The 18,623-nt window shown below is 55.9% G+C and overlaps 6 protein-coding genes across 6 annotated transcripts; 3 read left to right on the forward strand and 3 right to left on the reverse strand.

The window, feature by feature from the left end:
* Positions 1-952: 952 nt before the first annotated feature.
* EI97DRAFT_9739 (uncharacterized protein) lies at positions 953-1,809 on the reverse strand. The gene has a single exon (XM_033803256.1). The coding sequence runs from the start codon at positions 1,640-1,642 to the stop codon at positions 1,136-1,138; it is 507 nt and encodes a 168-aa protein (XP_033658374.1). The 5' UTR covers positions 1,643-1,809; the 3' UTR covers positions 953-1,135.
* Positions 1,810-2,586: 777 nt separating this feature from the next.
* EI97DRAFT_366633 (uncharacterized protein) lies at positions 2,587-4,609 on the forward strand (the record flags this gene model as incomplete). Its single annotated transcript, XM_033795042.1, has 2 exons — positions 2,587-2,668; positions 2,736-4,609. The coding sequence occupies 2 exons, from the start codon at positions 2,587-2,589 to the stop codon at positions 4,607-4,609; spliced, it is 1,956 nt and encodes a 651-aa protein (XP_033658375.1).
* A 593-nt stretch (positions 4,610-5,202) lies between these two features.
* EI97DRAFT_428936 (uncharacterized protein) lies at positions 5,203-6,942 on the forward strand. The gene has a single exon (XM_033797328.1). The coding sequence runs from the start codon at positions 5,536-5,538 to the stop codon at positions 6,670-6,672; it is 1,137 nt and encodes a 378-aa protein (XP_033658376.1). The 5' UTR covers positions 5,203-5,535; the 3' UTR covers positions 6,673-6,942.
* A 422-nt stretch (positions 6,943-7,364) lies between these two features.
* EI97DRAFT_367188 (uncharacterized protein) lies at positions 7,365-9,370 on the forward strand (the record flags this gene model as incomplete). Its single annotated transcript, XM_033795073.1, has 4 exons — positions 7,365-7,454; positions 7,507-7,722; positions 7,778-7,881; positions 8,176-9,370. 4 exons carry the CDS (start codon positions 7,365-7,367, stop codon positions 9,368-9,370), a joined length of 1,605 nt encoding a protein of 534 aa, XP_033658377.1.
* Positions 9,371-10,689: 1,319 nt separating this feature from the next.
* On the reverse strand, positions 10,690-13,031 carry EI97DRAFT_497584 (uncharacterized protein). Its single transcript, XM_033802518.1, has 2 exons — positions 12,439-13,031; positions 10,690-12,370 (listed from the first exon to the last, which is right to left on the reverse strand). Exons 1-2 carry the CDS (start codon positions 12,915-12,917, stop codon positions 10,798-10,800), a joined length of 2,052 nt encoding a protein of 683 aa, XP_033658378.1. The 5' UTR covers positions 12,918-13,031; the 3' UTR covers positions 10,690-10,797.
* An 882-nt stretch (positions 13,032-13,913) lies between these two features.
* Positions 13,914-18,583, reverse strand: EI97DRAFT_454083 (uncharacterized protein; the record flags this gene model as incomplete). The annotated part of the gene is made up of 2 exons (XM_033800507.1): positions 13,914-14,647; positions 14,695-18,583. 2 exons carry the CDS (start codon positions 18,581-18,583, stop codon positions 13,914-13,916), a joined length of 4,623 nt encoding a protein of 1,540 aa, XP_033658379.1.
* Between the last annotated feature and the right edge of the window lie 40 nt (positions 18,584-18,623).

The raw sequence follows: 18,623 nt of genomic DNA on the forward strand, positions 1-18,623 counted from the left end.
TCCCACTCGCCTCGGGTTCGTGGACCGCTATACCTACGGTGTACTGCTCATGGCATGCTACCATGCACTTGGGAGCACATCCGATATCACCGTCGTGAATTCGAGGACCAACTACCTTCCAGAATGCTGCCACACTGCCCTCACATGACTGAACACTCATGCGGGCGTGCACCCATTCCAGCATCTCGTACTCCCACACCACGACTCCTTCAGGGCCTTGGACTGCGACAGAGCCGAATCACAGCCTGGAGACGATCACGGGGTGCGACCCATGAGGCATTAATCAAAACCACACAACTTGAGCTGTTGGCCAAGCACAAGCAGAGACTCTAGCTGTCGTGCTCCAGGCGGAGCTGTTGGAGCTTCCCGGCTCAACAATCTCTCTCTGGGACGGATTGTGAACACGAAATGGGCCTTGATCGCTATAGGGGATCACCAATCGAAGGGCAGATGCGCCTAGCTGTCCTCCCGCTCCGCTTACCGATGAGGGTCCGTCATGAGGCGGATTGAAACTATGGAATTAGTAGCCTTCCAGACAAAAGCGAGTCCAGAAAACGAAAATGCGAGAAGTCTCGATGTCGGCATCTGGGATCTGGATGCCCAACCGTCAGGCCGAGGGCCGACGCGAGCTGGAAAAACTCGTGGACCTTTGCCACCCCCCGCTCTTATCAGGAGTCCATCATCAACAAGCAGCAAATGGGCGGCTTGTAACGGGTACTCGACGCTGAGCACGCGATGCGCGGTGTCAGGTGAGCAAGTTAAGTGTTGAGTCAAGGTAAGCTGAAGTACCCGCTACACGCATCACTATTCGCGAGGCTACAAGTATTGCCATTTGCAGTCGGTAACCAATGGGAGCCCGCAGCCGGCGTATACTCTCCTAGCACCACGCTCCTAGTTCCCGCCTAGAGAGAGGGCCTGTCCTTGAGCCTAATTATGGGTAATTCTTCGACAAGAGAGGAGGTTAATTAACTGACTTTTAAATAGCACAGCAACGCGGGACGGGACAGGGGGACAGGGGAAGCACACTCCAACCGCAAGCCCGCGGCCCTGGTCGCTGTCCCTCGCTCCACATCTGCGCATTGGCGTGGACGTGCCATGCGATTGGACGGATCGGCTAGACTAATCTAAAGCTTGTTCATGCTCTCCCGCGCGCCCTCGCAAGCTCGCTCTTCCTCTCAGCCTGAGCCTGGCAGTTCCCGCGCAAAACGCCCATTGATCCCGCCGCAACCTGCAAGTCGAATCCATGTCTCCCGGCGCATCCCTCGGGGAGCCTGCAAAAGTTCTCCCGCGGGTCGCGAGAAGGGACCCTAATTGAGAGAAGCCGGAGGAAGGGGGGGGGGAAGAGACGTGTGCCGTCGGAGAGGGGGGGAGGGTGTTCTCCTCCGTACGGACGCGCGTGGCAGGCACAGAAACGAGGCTCAGCAATTCCGGTTACCCTCGAGGTGAGTCTCATACAGTGCGATGCAGGTACCAGTTGTGAGTACTCCGTGACGGTACCGTTTCGGGGTTCCCTCGAAACTATTTGCTTGTATACGGAGTAACAATCACCATTTTCCAGGTTCGCCCATCCTGGGCCATTCATTCTCGTCGTGGCACGACGATGCCGAAGAGACAATGTGCCGCTCCGCCTGCTGTGATTCATTTCCCACTGCCTTCCGGACGCGGCAGGAGGCTCCTCTGTGAAGGCCACCGCTGCTCGCGAGGAGCTGTATCATACAGTACGTATTTCACTCCGACAGTCTGGACTGGCAAATGCAACCATCACCACTCAGCCTTGGCAATATTTGGCAGACTCGGGCGATCGACGGTGGTCAGAGCGAGGAGCAACGTCCGGGCCGGCCACTTATCGCAGCCGCTGCAAGTGTTCGATCTGTTGCTACGCCGCTTTGGGGCAGCCGACGGTCATGGACGGATATTGCAGCTGGGGAGAGGTTGGGGGTCAGCAGTCCAGAAGCTAATTCTGCCTGAAGGGGACTATTAGCAGCCATATTGGCGAGATAAAAGTGCTCCCGTGTGCAGGTGGCTCCTGTGCACAAGCCGTTCTGAGGCTTCCCACGGGCGGTTAGCCGCTACGCAAAAATAGCTAAATGCCCCAAAACGTGCTCTCGCTGCAAGGTAGAGCACCCTGGACCAATCGTTTTGCCGTGGAACCCATCCAGCCAGGTTGGTCGTATCCCGTCTCCCGGATGGGAGTTCTCTCCCAGAATGGGCTTCTTCTAAGAATAGATGGGCACTTTTTGCTGTCATTGCAGCCGATTGAGGAGATATAAGGTACTTTGACTTCCGCACTCCCCGTCTTCAGAAACGGCAGACCACATAATTTGCTCTCCTTCACCCTTCCTTCTCTCGTCGAGGTCCGCTGGTCAGGCTTCGATTACTAGTCTATCTTTAATTACGAGCAAACCCGGTCGAGCCCTGCCGTCCTGTCCCTTACGATCCCGTTCGCCGCTGCGCGTTAGTCTCATTATTGCCGCATTGTTTACTAGCCTTCATTACCCACCGAGCTGGTCCCATCCCGAAAAACTACAAGAGCTGTCCATGTCCTCCTCCGCCGCTCTCTCGGCCGCTGGCAAACCCTCTGCAACCATGGTGGGAACCACAAAGGCCGATGCTGCAAAGCAACAAGCTGCAAAGGACTCGACGAAACAGCACCGTCGCTCACGGACAGGTCCGTTCCCCTTCCCTCCCCTGCAGCGATCATCGCGCATGGACATGCTGCTAACCACGTCTCCCAGGCTGCTTCACATGTCGCCTGCGAAGGAAGAAGTGCGACGAGGGCAAGCCGACCTGCCGCGCCTGCAAACACCTGGGCCTCAAGTGCGAATACAAGAGGCCAATGTGGTGGAGCAACAACGAGCAGAGGCGCAATCAGAAGGAGATAATAAAGAACATCATCAAGCGCACCAAGCTCAACGAAAAGTCCGCACAGGGTGTCACCCTCACCACCTCAAACACCCCGCCTAGCCTCTGCCACTCTCTCCCCACGTCCGACACCTTCTCAGACGGAATGGGCTGCACACGCGCACCGTCCGTCGATTCCCAACTTTCATTAGATTACAACTTCAACCATGTCTCGAACCCCGACATGTACAGCACCATTGCCATGCCCCCGCCAATCTTCGCACCCTCCTTTCCCCACCCTGCTCACTTCCCGCCTTACGACATTGACATCAAGACCGAGACCCAGATGTTCGTCAATGACGTTGCCATGCGACGAGATTCCACAATCTCCACCTTCAGCACCTATCACACCCCGCCAGTTGTTGGCCACCAATTCGGTGCCGAGAACTGGATCCAGCAAGACTACTTCGAGAGCCGGCGCGAGTCTTTCGCAGAGGAGCCATTGGATTTCCAGGTCTTCGACTTTCCCCACGGTTCCTTCAGTCCTTCACACCAGACAACGATCCAAGTGGATGAGTGCGATCAGCATCTACTCAACCACTTCATTGACAATGTGCTGCGCTTGATCTTCCCCATTCTTGACGTAAACCAGCATGGTTCCGCTCGCTCCGACGTCATTCTACCAGCTCTTGAGTCCAACAAGACCTACCTCCATTGCTGTTTGAGCATTTCCGCACTGCACCTCAAGGCCACGGAAAGGTTGCAAGGCGAGCAGATTGACAATGACATCATGCGCCACCGCTATGCGACCATTTCTGAACTTTGCGAGGCCCTCAACCGCGATGAGGACCATGCGCAGATTCTGGAAGCCACCCTGGGCATGATCTTCTTCCAGTGCTCCGTGGGCCGACCTGACGATGGGCTCCCAGATATCCCCTGGCACCACCACTTCCAGGCTGCGACGAGCTTGATCCAGAAGCTCAACCTTCCTCAGCAATTGGTCGCAATGAACGGTCTTCCGAACGCACAACCGCCCTTCAATATGACACTGGCAGCCTGGATCGACATTCTCGGAGCCACGATGCGCGGACGAGCGCCGCAGTTCTCCGACACGTACCGCGAGAAGTTGATCGGGGATTCGCCGTCCGGCCTCGCCGAGCTCATGGGATGTGACGACAGGATCATGTACCTGATCTCCGAAATCGCATGCCTCGAGGCACTCAAGCTCGACAAGACGTTGGACGAGGTCCAGCTGTGCGCCCACATCAAACTTCTCGGTGATCAGATCAGCATCACGGAACCACCGCCAGGCACAGTTGCGAATGCCTACTCTGCGACCGGTGCCATCCGGCCCAAGCAGCTCAACCGCAACATGACGGCCGTCTTCCGCCTGGCTGCGCGCATCTACCTGTGCAGTCTGGTGCCGGACTTCCACCGCACCCAAGGCAGCATCGCCAACCTCGTCAAGGCATTCAGCGACGCAATGGACTTCATCCCCGCGGGTCCCGAGGGTTTCGACCGCTCCCTTGTCTGGCCCCTTCTCATCGCCGGATCCGTCTCCCTTCCCAACTCGTCCTTCCGCACCATGTTCGCGGATCGATCAGCCCGGCTCGGCGAAGCCTCCAACTTCGGCTCCTTTGGAAGGATCAAGGAGCTTCTCAAGGATGTCTGGAGCTTCAACGACGCCGCTCTCGCAAACGGCGACAAACAGAGTGTCCACTGGCGGGACATGATGCAACAGAAGGGCTGGGATTTCCTCTTGATTTAAGAGCACCGAGCACCTTCTGCTGGCCATTGCATCCTGGTCTGTTTGTCTGGCCGTTGTTGCGATGGCAACCATCATTCTGAGCAACTCTGCTCGTCCTCTTCTTCTTTGCATATATTTATCTCATTTACGCCATATACCCAATTTTTTATAATTTCTATATACCCGGAGGCGCTGCATCGCTTCATGGATGGATAGCATAGGATATGGAGGCAGCATCTTCTGGTGGCTGGGGTTGAGAAGACAGCAACGGCCGTTACGATCTTTTTGATAGGGATGGGTTGAGAGAACGCTAGTGCAGCAATTCTCTCTCTGCATGGACACCATGTATAGTAATCTCAGGGCCCTGAAGGAAGGGGCCCAGATAGATTGGGCTTTCTAGAGCCTAGACTTGGAAACAAGTCCGGATGAATGCGAGAAAGCATCGAGCAGTTCTGCTCAATTCAATACGCCTCTGTCTTACGCCCACAGTATGTACAAGTACAAGTACATCTGAGTGAATGAATGCGATGGATCTGATTGGTTGGCGATTGTAATTCTTCTACCAGATTCGTTCCAGCTTTTGTGTGTCCCACAAGTGGTCGCATCGCAACCTTGGACGTTCTAAGAATAGCACGAGGCCCATGTGCGGCGGCTTCCAAGGTCGATTCAACAGACGCCAGCCCAAGGAGACTTGTGAGGGGCAGCGGACCGACCAACAATGCAGAGTTCATCGACTTGTTCGCACCGCTGGAATTGACTTCACTTCTCTCCCACAAGTGCGGCTCTGCGGCTGGGCCACTTGTTTTCGCATCGCCAGACGGATACGGTCTGGGACCTTTTCCAATTTGCCCTTCAATCTAATCCGCTTGGCCCCCACCCGTACTTAACGACGCCTCACCTGGGGAAACGCGCTTCCACATTCCTTCTGTACACTATCTCCGCATATCATGTCGTCGCCCGCCACATTCCCGCCGTTCGCGCCCGTCGACACGTCCAGCGCGGGCACCCTTCTGCCTGTGAAAGACGAGGTGGAATCGCCCAGCATATCCAGCACGAATGCCCTCGCACGGTTCGAGTTCGAGGCGGGACATGGCCGCGAGGGCACCAAGATTCTCATGGTGGAGTGGGAGGACGACGACTCGACGAGAGGCGAGCGGGGGGACTGGCACATTTCGTGGGAGGGCAAGACGACGGTGCTACCGGCCAAGGACCAGCCCACCAACGACGTGAACCGCATGTACTTTCTGCTGTCGCCAGGAGTGTCGGTACCGTCGATTGTCACGCTCACACATCGCCCCGAGGACAGCTCAAAGGCGCCCGTGATATGGCATACGAATCCGCTCCCGGCCATCTTCCCGCCGGAATTGGGGGCGTCGGCACGGGCGGCGGGGAAGAAGGGGGTTTTACACACAATCTGGGCGAAGAAGAGGTTACAGGTGTTGCAGAAGGAGATTGAGGCCGAGTCCAAGACAAACGTCGAGGGTGTCGGCTATGTCATGGCCGTGCAAGAGAAGGAATGGATTGAGCAGACCTTCGGCGTAACCGCCAAACCCATGGGCCTGAACATCGTCGCAGAACCCACCGTCGCGCCCCTCGGACCCGCAAGCCCTCGTTCCCCCGGCGGAGGACGCCTGATGGAGAAGCTGCGAGGCTTGAAGCTAGGAACCAGCGAGAAGGACCTCACAGCCAGAACGCCTGAACCGGGCGAACAACCGCAATCGAACCCCTTATCGCCTGAATCCTCAGACGTGGCCGTCTCCTCCTTCGCCGCCTTCAAAGGCGAGAATCCCGCCTCCCTGGCTGCAAAACCGCCGCAGCAGCCCTCAACCCGCAAAGTCGCAGCAGTGGTCCCGCCGCCCCAGGTCGTCGCACAGCAGCAACACCCCGGCATGGCGTCGCTGAATGCATTCGCCGCACCAACCCCCAGCTTCGAACCGCGCGGCCCGTCGTTACCGGACGACGATGTGGATGACGGATTATTCGCGCTACCCATCAGTCCGCGCAGCCCGGAGATGACGAAGAGCCCGTTCTCCTTTGCTGGGAATGACACGACCAAGTATCTCAAGGGGGAGAAGGCTGCGTAGTAAAAAGGGGAAGGAGAAAAGAGACATGATTATGATGATGAGGAGTCATGGATTGTATTGGGACGATTTTCGCAAGGCCGATGTTTTTGTTTGCCATCGCTTCTGATGATACCTAGAGTACGGCGTAGAGATAGTGATGCTGGTTGTCGCAAGCTTCTTCAGCACACAATTGATGATTTTGGGTGAAAAGTAGACCCGCTGATAAGAAATAAATAAAACTTCTATGGCTTCAGCTTCGATCTTATCAAATGATGCGGATCAACAAACTACGATTGCATGCATCCATGGCTCAGCTCTCTGCTGAGTCGTTGGCCCGAGCGACGGCAGACAGTGGTGATCTGGTAGACCCTGGACACTGCTCCGTTGCATTTCTACCCCCGGTAAATACAATATTCTTCAAAACGATGCTCCCGTCATGAAATTTTCTACCAGTAGCCGATTCAATTTGCGGTGTTCATCTAACCTACGGAAGAACTGTAGGGCTCTGTTCAGTCAAGGCGAAAAGCAGCAGTCGGTCCTTCGAGCTTCACAAACGGTTCTTGGCGCCAAGAGCATTAGCTGAGCTTCACCTTCCTCGACCGTCAACACCTACACAAGTTCACCCCACCTTCACTTGCGCAACTCGACAACCCTTTTGCTCCGCCCGTAGGATCTCAGTGTAAACCGACAATTCCTACGCAGAGACTGCAACCATGTTGGCGATCGGCCGGGGGAGCATCGCCCAGGTGCAGTATACAGGCGATGAGAGCGCGACTGAGATCAAGAAGCTCCTCGCCTCTCTGGTGAGCAACCGCGCTTGACTGCGTCTTCGCACCTCATACTAACAGACACTAGGTCGAGAACGAGGACGACTTCGACCGCTGGGAGCCTCTCGTCACGCGCGCAAGTGAACTTGAAGGTGGAGTCACCCGCAACTCGAGTCCGTCGGCCATTGAGCTCGTTCGTAACGTCTTCGACTGCTTGCTCGCCAAGTTTCCGCTCTTCTTCGGGTACTGGAAGAAGTACGCGGATCTGGAGTTCGCCATTGGAGGGACCGAGACGGCCGAGATGGTGCGTATTGCGCATCTTGCATACTGGTGAAAAGCCAAGCTGACGCTGGACTTAGGTCTACGAACGCGGCGTGAGCTGCATCCCCATCAGCGTGGACCTCTGGGTGCACTACTGCACTTTCAAAATGAACACCTGCCATGATCCGGATGTCATTCGCGAGTAAGTGCCTTCCACCTTGATATGCGCAGGCGTTATCCTCACCACGAGACACAAGTGTGTGATTCGTGGTGCTCATGCTACTTGATCACCTCCGACGGTGGCTGGATGCTCCCCATCGGACGCTGGGCCTTGGGCTTGTCCGTCGAGGATTATCCCCCCCGAGAACACTGGCTAAGCCCGGACCATGTACAGAGCCGCGATGCTCATGCTGCGGATTCTTGCTTTATGTGTTTGACACTCATGCCTTGCCCATGTCCCTTCCCACTTACGCTTGATATTTACTGACACGTTCAGCTTGTTCGAACGCGCCGCCGAGTTTGTAGGTATAGACTTCCAATCCCACCCCTTCTGGGAGAAATACATGGAGTTCGAACAGGCCAACGGGGAGATCGGCCGGATCACCAAGATTGTCGAGCGCCTGGTCCACCTCCCGACCTACTACTTTGATCGCTACTACACGAAGTATCGCGCTCTTCTTGGCAACCGACCCTTGGAAGAAGTCACGGATGCTGCGACGCTTGCACGTGCCCAAGCCGAAGTGCAGGCTGAGACCCCAGGATACGCGGGAAAATCTGACATCGAGATTGAGAGGATGATCCGAGTCAAACTAGACGCAATCTACTATGAGCTCGCCATGCGTATGACGGACGAGGTGAAGACCCGCTGGGCGTTTGAGGGTGCGATTAAGAGGCCGTACTTCCACGTGACTGACCTGGACCCGGAGGAGCTTGCCAACTGGCGCAAGTACCTCGACTTCGAGGAGGCCGGAGGCGACTTCAAACGCATCGTCAACCTCTATGAGCGTGCTCTAGTGGCCTGCGCTCTCTATGAGGAGTTCTGGTTCCGTTATGCCCGTTGGATGTTCGCCCAGGGCCGGGATGAAGACACTCGTATCATCTACATGAGGGCCAGCTGCCTCTTTGTCCCCATCTCCCAGCCTACCATCCGTCTTCATTGGGCTCGGTTCGAGGAGAAGCTCGGTGCTATTCAGGTTGCCAGAGACATCCATTATGGGATCCTGGAGCAACTGCCGGACCATGTGGATACGATCATCTCCCTCGCCAGCCTGGAGCGCCGCCATGCAGGTGATGAGGCCGCCCTTCAATGCCTAGAGAACTATATCGGGCAGCGGGAGATGCAGATTGCTGGGAAGTTGACTGCCGAGCAAGGAAGGATCTTGTGGCAGTGCAGCCGCAGTCCTGAAAGGGCTCGTCAGCTGTTCATGGAGCGCCACGACAAGTATCCGGGTTCCCGTGACTTCTGGTTGGCGTACCTCAACTTCGAGATCGACCAACCTTCGGCGAACGATTCCGAGGCTTACTGGCGTGTCAAGAGCTGCTACACGTTGCTGCGTGACAAGGGAGGCTTCTCCGCTCCGGACCTCAAAGAGCTCTCTCAGCCTTATCTGGATTTCCTCCTTAACCGCGGAGGGGAGCAGGCCGCCGAGGAGTACATGCTCCTTGACAAGCAACTGCACGGGTATGTATGATCTGCCAAGTATCCCCTGCCACTCCCCTTCCTCTTCCCTATCCTTCCCTCTCCTCGTCCCCTGTATAAGAGCCGCCTCACTACACAGTCAGCTTGCACCACACCCTCCTTCCCGGAGTTTCCATTGCGAGGTCTCGCTACATAAGGGACGATACATCAGCGCCATTCGTGCACGACCCCAACCTCTGTCCCCTCTATGTAAACCGCTTGTACAGGCCGCGCGCCTCCTTCCCGTTGCAGTCCGCGGTTTCTGGCGTGTTTCAACCAAAAAATCTCAAAAACCTTGCTAACACTGACGTCCCCGTCCGCACAGTGCACTCCCACTCCCAGTTCAGGTCCCGGACTACAGCGACAGCTCCAAGGGGAATGGTCCGCCCTCGCCCGATTTTCGGGACAATGCTGCCATACTCAAGACGTAGAAGCTGAGTTCTCCCTCCCCGAATTCGATTGCCGCCGCTACTTTGTTGAAGACTGGCAAACTTCGAACAAAGCTATTGGTAAGTACACCAAAGTCATTGTCTGTCCATGTCCCGCTAATCTGCCTCAGTAATCAATATGGCGAAGCGCCTCTGTTCTTCCATCCGGCAAACTTTCTTTCGGTAGGTAGGTCAGCCACCTTTGCGTCTTTTCAGGGGTGTCTGCCAAACACCTCTCTTCACATTGTCATGTCTTGCGGGAGGCTGGCGCAGCGCTTTTCTGTTGCGCCGCCGCTTTTCGCTTCTGCTGTGTCTTTTTATGCAAATGGGGCATCGGGTGGAGCATGGTGTAATTTCGGGTCGGTGGCTGGATTGATTGTGTGTCTCTGGACTCGCGTTATGATGGCCGTCGTCGTTTGCCATGAACGCTCGGGTTTGTTTACTTTCCACGATGCCATGAGATGACGTTGGGACTGTGGGTGCGTGGGAAACTAATCATGCAATGTCGATGTGTACATTATGAAATCTGACCAGGTAGCTCGTCAAGTGTTGCCGACGTCAATATGGAACTGTAACCCTCTGAGAAATCCAGTAAATTCCTGCTAACTGCTAGGAGTCTTGGTAATGCTTGTAGTGTTGATGGTATATATATCAATGCTGCACCGTCGACCTGGTGAGTTTGGTTATTTTAGAGACTCTGGACTCTCTTTAGTACGACTGTCACCTTTCCTATTGGTCGAGTGACGAGTGTATATCTGTGTAAAGGGCGTTATTGAAGGAGAGAGGGGATGAGCAACGCTCGATACATTGTGAAAGGAGGATGGTAGGACTTGTGGACGTCGTCAAGGAAGATAGATATAAGATAGACAGATAGATAGATAGATGCGAATTCGATTTCATAAACCTGGGTGTATACATAATAACTACTCTACTGGTAGTCGATCGAGTCCACCCTCCACAATCACAATCACAATCAAGACGAATCTATCTATCTATCCATGCATACTGCCGGTTAACTCCTCCCCTGTGGAATCCCACCCCACGTCCCATTCGGCCACCAAACCCCGGGGGCCGTGAAATCCGAGTAGACGACGTTGCCAAAGGGCAGGGTCTTGACGAAGCCGAAGCGGAAGTAGGTTGGCACGTCCGAAGAAGAAGAGGGTTCCTGTCGACGGTGGTAAGTGAAAGATCTGTCTGCGTCGCTGGTGCTACTATTTAGAAGCGTGGTATTGCCTGCTGGAAAGGTGGAGGAGCCGTCAAAGGCTCCGTTCGAAGGAGAAGCTGAGACATCAGCGCCAACACCGCTCCTAAACCTCTCGACATCATTCACAAGCACACTCACGCCATCGAACCCATTCTCCACCGCCGCCCAGACAAACCGAATCGCCTCCCCACCACCCGCACTCACCACGACGTCAACAATCTCCGGCATGGGACTCCCCACGCCCATCAACGCATCCCCCTTTAGCTCCCGACTTGTCTGCAGAATGGACGCAAACCCCCACCTCCCCACGCCATTCACGAACAAGCCGACCAGCAAACCCTGCCAGACCAGACTCGCCCTCGTCTGCAGGCCTGTGCCGGGGAGCAGCAGCAGCGCGAGGATATAATGATGGATCCTAAGTTCCAACCCCCCGGGGATCGCGGCCAGAATGCCCAACCCTATCCCTATGGCGGCATACAGGGCTAAGAACCCGGGTAAGCGGCCCTCGAGTTGTAGACACCAAGCCTGCCACACGGCTGCGGCGGCGATGACGAGCACGATGAGGACGAGAGCGACGACGGCGCCGGGCTGTTGGCGGATGTCGTGCGGTGTGAGGCGCTGGAGGGGGATGCGCGAGAGGGTCGAGTTGGAGAGGGCGGCGAGCCAGGCGGGGGCGAGCCAGAGGAGGGTTTTTTCGAGGTTTGCCAGGGGGGAAAGATGGGAGAGGGTGCGGTGGAGGGTGGTTTTGTAGAGGAAGGCCATGATGAGGGTGGCGGGGAGGAAGGTAGATAGGGCGGAGGAGGCGAGGGAGGGGAGGTCCGGGGTGGGTGCTGGGTCTGAGGCGAGTGCGGTTTGGAAGAAGAGGATGGTGAAGATCGGGGGGAAGAAGGTTAGGGGGTGGGTTGAGACGAGGGAGATGAGTGTTGAGATGATGGTGGAGAGGATCAACAGGTTCCACCGGGGATCGCGGCATTGGGCCGAGGAGGAGAGGATGGCAGGGGAGGTAGGGAAGGTGTAGGAAAGGGGGAAGGTGGAGTTGAAGGCCAGGCTGGTGATTCCGTTTCGCTGGATGGAGCCAAAGGACGATCTCGTGCCGACCAGGGAGACGACGCCGCAACCGCCGCGCGAGTTCTCGAGGATCCCGGCGTGGATGGCTGCGCTGCAGATGAAGGAGTCACCTCGGTAGACGGGGAGGTTGTCGAGCGAGGGGTCTGGCGTGCCGCCTATGACGAGTGGACGGTACATGATTTGCTGGTCGCCGATGGTGTAAGGGTTGAGGACTTGGGCGCCGGCGCAGTCTGCAGGGCAGGCGAATGCGAAGCTGGTGTTGGAGAAGGGGAGGCAGTTTCTTCCATCCAGACCGCAACTTTGGGCGCCGAACCTGTAGGGAGGAAGTGTTAGTCGTGACGTTTCGACAAATAGGGCCGGAGAAGGGAATGATAGCATTACCATGGTCGGGTAGTACACGCCAATTTCACAGGAGGACCGTACCCAGCAATATCTGCCGGTAGACTGAACTTGGACAAGATGACTCCGAAGAGAACCACCCATACGACGAACAGCAACATCACAAGGCCTACCCGCACGCTCTTGGGGAACCGTAAAAGCAACCGAAATGGACGCCCCTGGACCTTCTCAAGAAAGGGCGAGATCCTGTGTATCCTCGGAGGCTGCGGCCCCTTGATCCAGGCCACTATCTTGCGTGAGTAGCGTTGCACCGGTATAGGAAGTCTGTCGAGTATCCTCTTCCTTCGTCTATGCCATTGCGAGGCATATTGTTGATCTCTGCCTCTTTCTATACTCGTGCTCATCTCATGACTGCCTTGTTGTACATTTTGAGAGGAACCATCTTGCGGACGAGTCCCATTCTCAACTTCTATGGATGTGGAAATTGCCTGCTCAGTCTTCGAGGATTCGCTCGATTGCATTACTTGCGGAGAGGCCCAACCGAAAAGAATGAAATCCAGATATGTACGCAATACAATAAAAAGAAAGAGGGACAACGAAATATAGACAATACCCTGCTATGTGAATTGCGAGTGTGGAGCAATGAGGTCAACGTTCCCTTAAGCTTTGCGCTAAATAAGGCGAGCCGCAACGCCAAGGCTGGGGAACGAACATGTGGGTCCAACTTCATCATGCCATCTAAATGGATCAAGGTGGAACAGTATGATTCTAGACCCAGATGCAAACCCCGGAAAATATCCCCAGCTCATGCCATATGCAAGATCACTCTCTATAGCATGCACAGCGAAGATGCTACAATACGCTGTGAACTTGTTATGCAAGACCCTTTTTAGCTCACCAAACGATCAACACTAAGAAATCGTATAAGTCCAACGCCAGGACCGGAAATGCCCAAAACGCAGCGCACAACATTTGACAGAAAACAACAAGCCATCATTGTCAGAGTAAGAAGCAAGATACACCAATCCAGACAGCAAACCAAGGTTCCTCACAGCTAGGGGTATTTCCAGAAACAAATTGCTCCCTCTCTCCCCCCTTCTTCATGTCTCGACCCCTCAAAAAAACCAACTCCTGCAAACAGCACCCCAGGCGGCGCAGTGCGAAGATGCAAGACGAAGAGGCGTACCGCGACGCCAACCCACCCCCAAAGAATCGTCAAAAAGGCATTAGCAAAACAAACAGATATCCACCAAGGCATAAAACATGTCCGATACCTCCAAAGGAAAGACCCCAAGAACCAGCCCCAGGTGCAATTCCCCGTCCTTCCAGAAAACCCGCATAATTATGTTTACGTATTATTTGTCGTTGTCGTCATTGTGCATTTGTGCAAATCCAATCATCGCTCCATCATCGCTCCATCATCAACCTGGTTCGGAACCTTGGAATGGAGTTCCTCCTTCAAATCAACATCCACTCACTCCCTCTCTCCCGCAACACCCTAGCCGCCCACCCACTACCTAGTCAAACGCCGTCTCCTCTCTCACCATCCTCGGATTGCGCTCCTCATCGATCCTCATCCGGGGATTCGATCCCTTCCTGGGTGGATTCTGCATCCCCATATTCATAAGCAGCATTCCACTCTCTCGCCTCGCCTGCCTCGCCTCCTTCGAATTACCACTATTCGGCTGCAATGACGCAGTGAGACTGCCGTACCCACCATCGCCTTGGTAGTGCTGCTCGTACATCGGGGCGTCATAGCTCGGCCGTAGTGGGATAAAGCCCGTGTCGTAGCTGGCGTGAGATTGTTGGTGTGGAGGTGGCTGCAAGGACGAGGCGTGGGAGGCGCCCATCGGGAACACCGGCGGTCTGTCCTGCGATTGGAAGGAGGTTTGGTTGTAGGCGGGCGTGGGGAGGTCCGAGAACATTTGGTGGCGGGGCGAGCGGATTGCCTCGTCCCCAAGAGGAGGAGTGGTCACGTGGATCTCATGGATGGGCGAGCTGGTCTCGTCGACGGGCATGCCGAAGATTTCCGGAAAGTCCGTCAGAAACATGGAGATGAGGGGTGCCGGGATGTTCAAGGTAGGGGCAAATACGATGCCCACGTTTCGCACCGTCATCTTGTTCTGGGCAGCGTTGTCGACGATCTGGATGAGGAAGGAGGACATGGCCTGGAGAAGCTCAAAGTTGACCCTAGGCAACTTGTGCACAAGGACATTGAACGTCTGAATCTTCTTCGTGCGCTCATCCATATCTAAAGCGAATTAGGACGGAGCTTTGCAAGCCATGCGGGACACTTACCAAGTACTTTGAGGAAGTCGATGTGAAGTTCCCGTGTCAAGATGGAAGATGGAAGCTCGCGAAGGTAGAGCTTGAGGAGAGACGCGACGGCATGTACATCGTAATACTCTCCACTGAGAAGTTTGACGTCGCCTTCGTTATTGAAGCGATCCCGCAAGCCCTTGATTACAATGTTGGAACCACTCAACCGGAAAATGCCCTCTTCCTGGTAGGCTTTCTTGACCTTTAGATACTCCAAGCATCGATACACGACAGACGGGAGCTGAACATTGACTCCAATAGGTTGCGAGTAGTCGACCGCTTCCTGAAGAGGTATGCCGAAAATATTGCGACTCTGCTGCGGACCACGGTCGAGAACTTGCTGTTGAGATTGCTGATTTGCGGCTTGCACAGGGGCAAGGTCGGAAGACACGCGCCCTCTGAAACCAAAGATACTCCGCTTCTTGTCCTTGACACTGGTCGGGGCAGCCAGCTTATTGCCCCAAGACTCGGCATTCTGAATGGGCGCACCGTTGGTGGGTCCTGAAATAGTAGGAAGGTGCCCACTTTCTGAGAATGACGAAGTTTTGGGAGAGCTCGCGTGACTCTGGAGCGGCGGTCCACGGATTGGAGCCTCTGCTGCTACAGTATCCTCGTAACTGAGCCCTTGCACCTTGTCTGCCTTGTTCACTTCGGGACTGTCCTTTCTGTTCGCATGCTGTTGATCATGCCCGTGGCTTTTGCTCTGGGTGTTGCGAGCAGCCGCCGGTTGAGCCTCAGTAGGGGAGTGTTCCTCTTGCCAGTCCACATGCTGTAGCAGAGCATCGACCCATGCATCTCTCTCCGCGTCGCTTTCGGCGCACAGTACGTGCCGGACCAAACTCGAAGAGTCCTTGCGCTTGGGTTCCAGGATGAGGAAAGCATGCCTGTACTGATTGTCTTCCGAATCATCGCGCCGTTGAGGCGACTGGTTGGTCTGCTGCTGCGACTGCTTTCCGATTTGCGCATTCTGGAGCTTGATGGTGCCTAGATGAGCGCCCCCTGCCTGTTCATAGTACCTGAACTCGGGCCCGTCGAGCACGAAATAGCGCGCCTTCCACCCTCCGAAGTTCTTCCCGCGTTTCGTGAGATAGCCCTCCTTCCGCTGCTTTGGTTTCGGTCCCGCTGTGTTCTGGGCAGCAGCAGGTTCTGGAGCCAGGGCATCGTCGTTTTGCGCACCAATGACATCCGTGGAGAAAAACTCGCAGACCACTAGCGCTGCCTTCTCACTCATGGGCGTCTCAAGCATCATGTCGAAATAGGTATTAAGGGCGGCTCTCCTAGCATCCATCTTTGCGGGTGCGTGGCCACTGAATAAAGCGCGGTCCGGAAGTTTCCCAGCAAACTCGCAGAGCGACTTCAACTGCGAGTCGAGTGCAGGCAGTGCCATGATGGTCTTTTCCACACGCCAAAGCTGCTTCCCATCCGAGCGGGCGTAGATTGCAAGAATGAAGACGGGGTCCTCCTCTTGCGGTTTCGGTGCCAGGAAGCTCAATCTAGACGGCCGCAAACGGGAAGAGAAGACCTTTACATCGATGGAGGGCAGGGCGTTGGGAGGGAGCAGCAAACCAGGATATTGGTCTGAGACCAAGCCGCGGTAGATGAATTCAGAGTTTGTCTCCCCTTGAGTGTGGTCCATTCCAGGGCTAGGCTGAGCGTTAGGAGGTCTCAGAAGGTCAGATGATGAAACCTGCTGCTTCACTTGGTTCTGCTGTTCCTTGATTACCTGCGGCGACGTGTAAGACTGTGGCGTATTGGGTGGAAGTGGGATTGGCTGTCGAGGTGGACGTGGAGCGATGCCGTTGACACCCGATCTGGGAGACATAGGTGGCGAGGCTAGACCTTGTCGGGGGTTTCTGGGTAACGGCGATCCCAAAGGTCTATCACCAGGACGAGGACTTGTGGGGAGTCCTGGGCTCATCAGAGGCGATGATATGCTGCTGACGCTTCTGTTTGCCATCATGGAGCTGTCAGAGTTTGTCGGACTCAACAGAGCGTTGAGTGAGTGTGCAGGGGGATGACGTGGAGACAGGGGCAAGCCAGACATTTGTGGGCTGAACATTCGTGGTGACAGAGACGCAGTGGCCGACTTGGCCTGTTCGCTCTCCTCAACAGGCTCTTCGGTTGCAGCCTTCGACTTGTTTTTGCTTTCGCTCTTCTTCTTCTTCGACTTGCTGCGAGCCTCCTCATCCTTCATCATCATCGCTTCCCGTACGCGATCGTCCTCCTCGCGGGTCTTCCTCCTCCCTCTTTCAACAATAGGTATCTCATCCACCTCCAAAGTGTCGTCGTAATCGTCGTCGTCGTCGGACTGCTCGCCTGGCGGAGGCTGATAAAGATGTGCGCTGGTCTTTGAAGGCTTCGAGAGATTGAGAGGGGCTGGTGGTGCTTTCCGCAGCGTATGCGAAGGTTTGGTAGGAGTGTCAAAGCCATCGCCACCTAGAACAGGAGTGGCTTGTGTTAGTGACAAAGCAGGAGCAGCCTGCGCCAGTGAGATTGCAGGGGCTTTGAGCGCGTCAGCCGACTTGGTAGATGCGCCCGGTTCCTGCTGCACAGGCGATTCGGTGGGTGTGGTAGAATCTGCTTGCGGCTCTGTATTTTCCCCTATCGTCCCTAATCCTAAGCCTGCATGAGCGGTGTCGGGCGGCGGAGAAGGAAGCTCTCGGGTGGGCGGCTCGGTGGAAGACGCTGGTACCGGTCCTGCACCTTCAGATTGTGAAGGCATCTGTGTCCCGTCAGATGTTTGCGATGCGGTGCTACCTTGGATCAGGGGCGATGTCTTGTGCTCCACACCCCTAGCGGCTGGTTGGGTCTGTGCAGAGTCGTCCTGCCTCTCGCTCGGGGCAGGGGAGGGTGTCTCTCCGCGTTCCACGGCAGAGTCAAAGGTGTCTGTCCTCTTGGGTGCACCGGGAACGGGTGGCACCTGGTTGACATAGTCTTTGAGTTTCTTCCGGTAGCGATCCTTGTCCTTGAGTGCTCGTTCGAGATCTTTATTCAAGCCCAGGATCATGGCCCTCTGTTTCTCCACCAAGCGCCAGAGCTGGGCATTGTGGTTGGAAGCGCTCTGCTTCTCCTTCCACATGGCAAGCAGCGCAGCCTCGGGCGAGCCTGCCGCTGCAATGAGGCTGGCCATGTCCGGGGGTTGCGAGGGAGCCGCATCCTGAGAAGGTCGAGGTTGGTGGCCCGCGTTGGCCCTGTAGTTCTGCGAAGTCGAAGACAGAGACGAGACTTGAGAATCTATGGAATGGTTGCGCGGAGCGGTGGGGTGAGTGTCTGGTCTGCTTGGCCGCGATGGAGGGGGCATCGCGGCTGGAGAGGAGGGAGGCGACACCGTGGCCGAGGACAGGACGGGAGCGGAGACGTTTCGTGGTTGGGCATGCGACGAGAGCTGCACAGGCTGAGTAGTGCCAGCTCGATGCGCAGCGACCAGACGGGAAGAAGGATGGGTATTGGAGGTCGAGGGCGTGGGCGTGGGCGTGGATGCGGGAGAGAGTGGACGGTCCTCCTCGGCCAGAAAAGCGTCGAGCTTCTCGCGGGGTGAGCGTGGACCGTCGTGATAGGAGGGCTGAGAGAATTTGGGTGAGCGCGGCGAGCCTATTGCGGTGTCGTCTGAGGTGTCGACAGACGAATAGAGGGACGACTGCTGCAACGGGCTGGGGATGGGTTTTCGAGGGAGGGCGGCGCTGCGGACTTCAATGGGCGAGGGGGGAAGGCCTCTGGGGCGCGTCGACTCGTGCAGCGACGAGTTGGTGTAGGTGGTCGAAGAGGGAGAGGATTCGGAGGAGTCGGAGGGAGTCGAGTGGGTGCTGCTGGCGCTGTCCATACGACCTCGCTGGTGGTGTTGGTGCTGGTGCTGGTGCTGGCGAAGCATGGCTCTCTCGGTTGCAATGCCGCTCAGACCAAAGGCAGGC

The sequence above is a fragment of the Westerdykella ornata genome, assembly GCF_010094085.1.
Source record: "Westerdykella ornata strain CBS 379.55 unplaced genomic scaffold EI97scaffold_1, whole genome shotgun sequence".
Classification (NCBI taxonomy): domain Eukaryota; kingdom Fungi; phylum Ascomycota; class Dothideomycetes; order Pleosporales; family Sporormiaceae; genus Westerdykella; species Westerdykella ornata.

Excerpts from the sequence above, each read along its gene's own strand:
- EI97DRAFT_428936 (XM_033797328.1), top strand. The coding sequence starts at position 5,536 with ATGTCGTCGCCCGCCACATTCCCGCCGTTCGCGCCCGTCGACACGTCC.
- EI97DRAFT_9739 (XM_033803256.1), bottom strand. The coding sequence starts at position 1,642 with ATGAATCACAGCAGGCGGAGCGGCACATTGTCTCTTCGGCATCGTCGT.
- EI97DRAFT_497584 (XM_033802518.1), bottom strand. The coding sequence starts at position 12,917 with ATGCAATCGAGCGAATCCTCGAAGACTGAGCAGGCAATTTCCACATCC. Across the intron at positions 12,371-12,438 it reads GCGTGTACTACCCGACCATG|GTTCGGCGCCCAAAGTTGCG; the intron begins GTAATGCTATCA and ends TCCTCCCTACAG.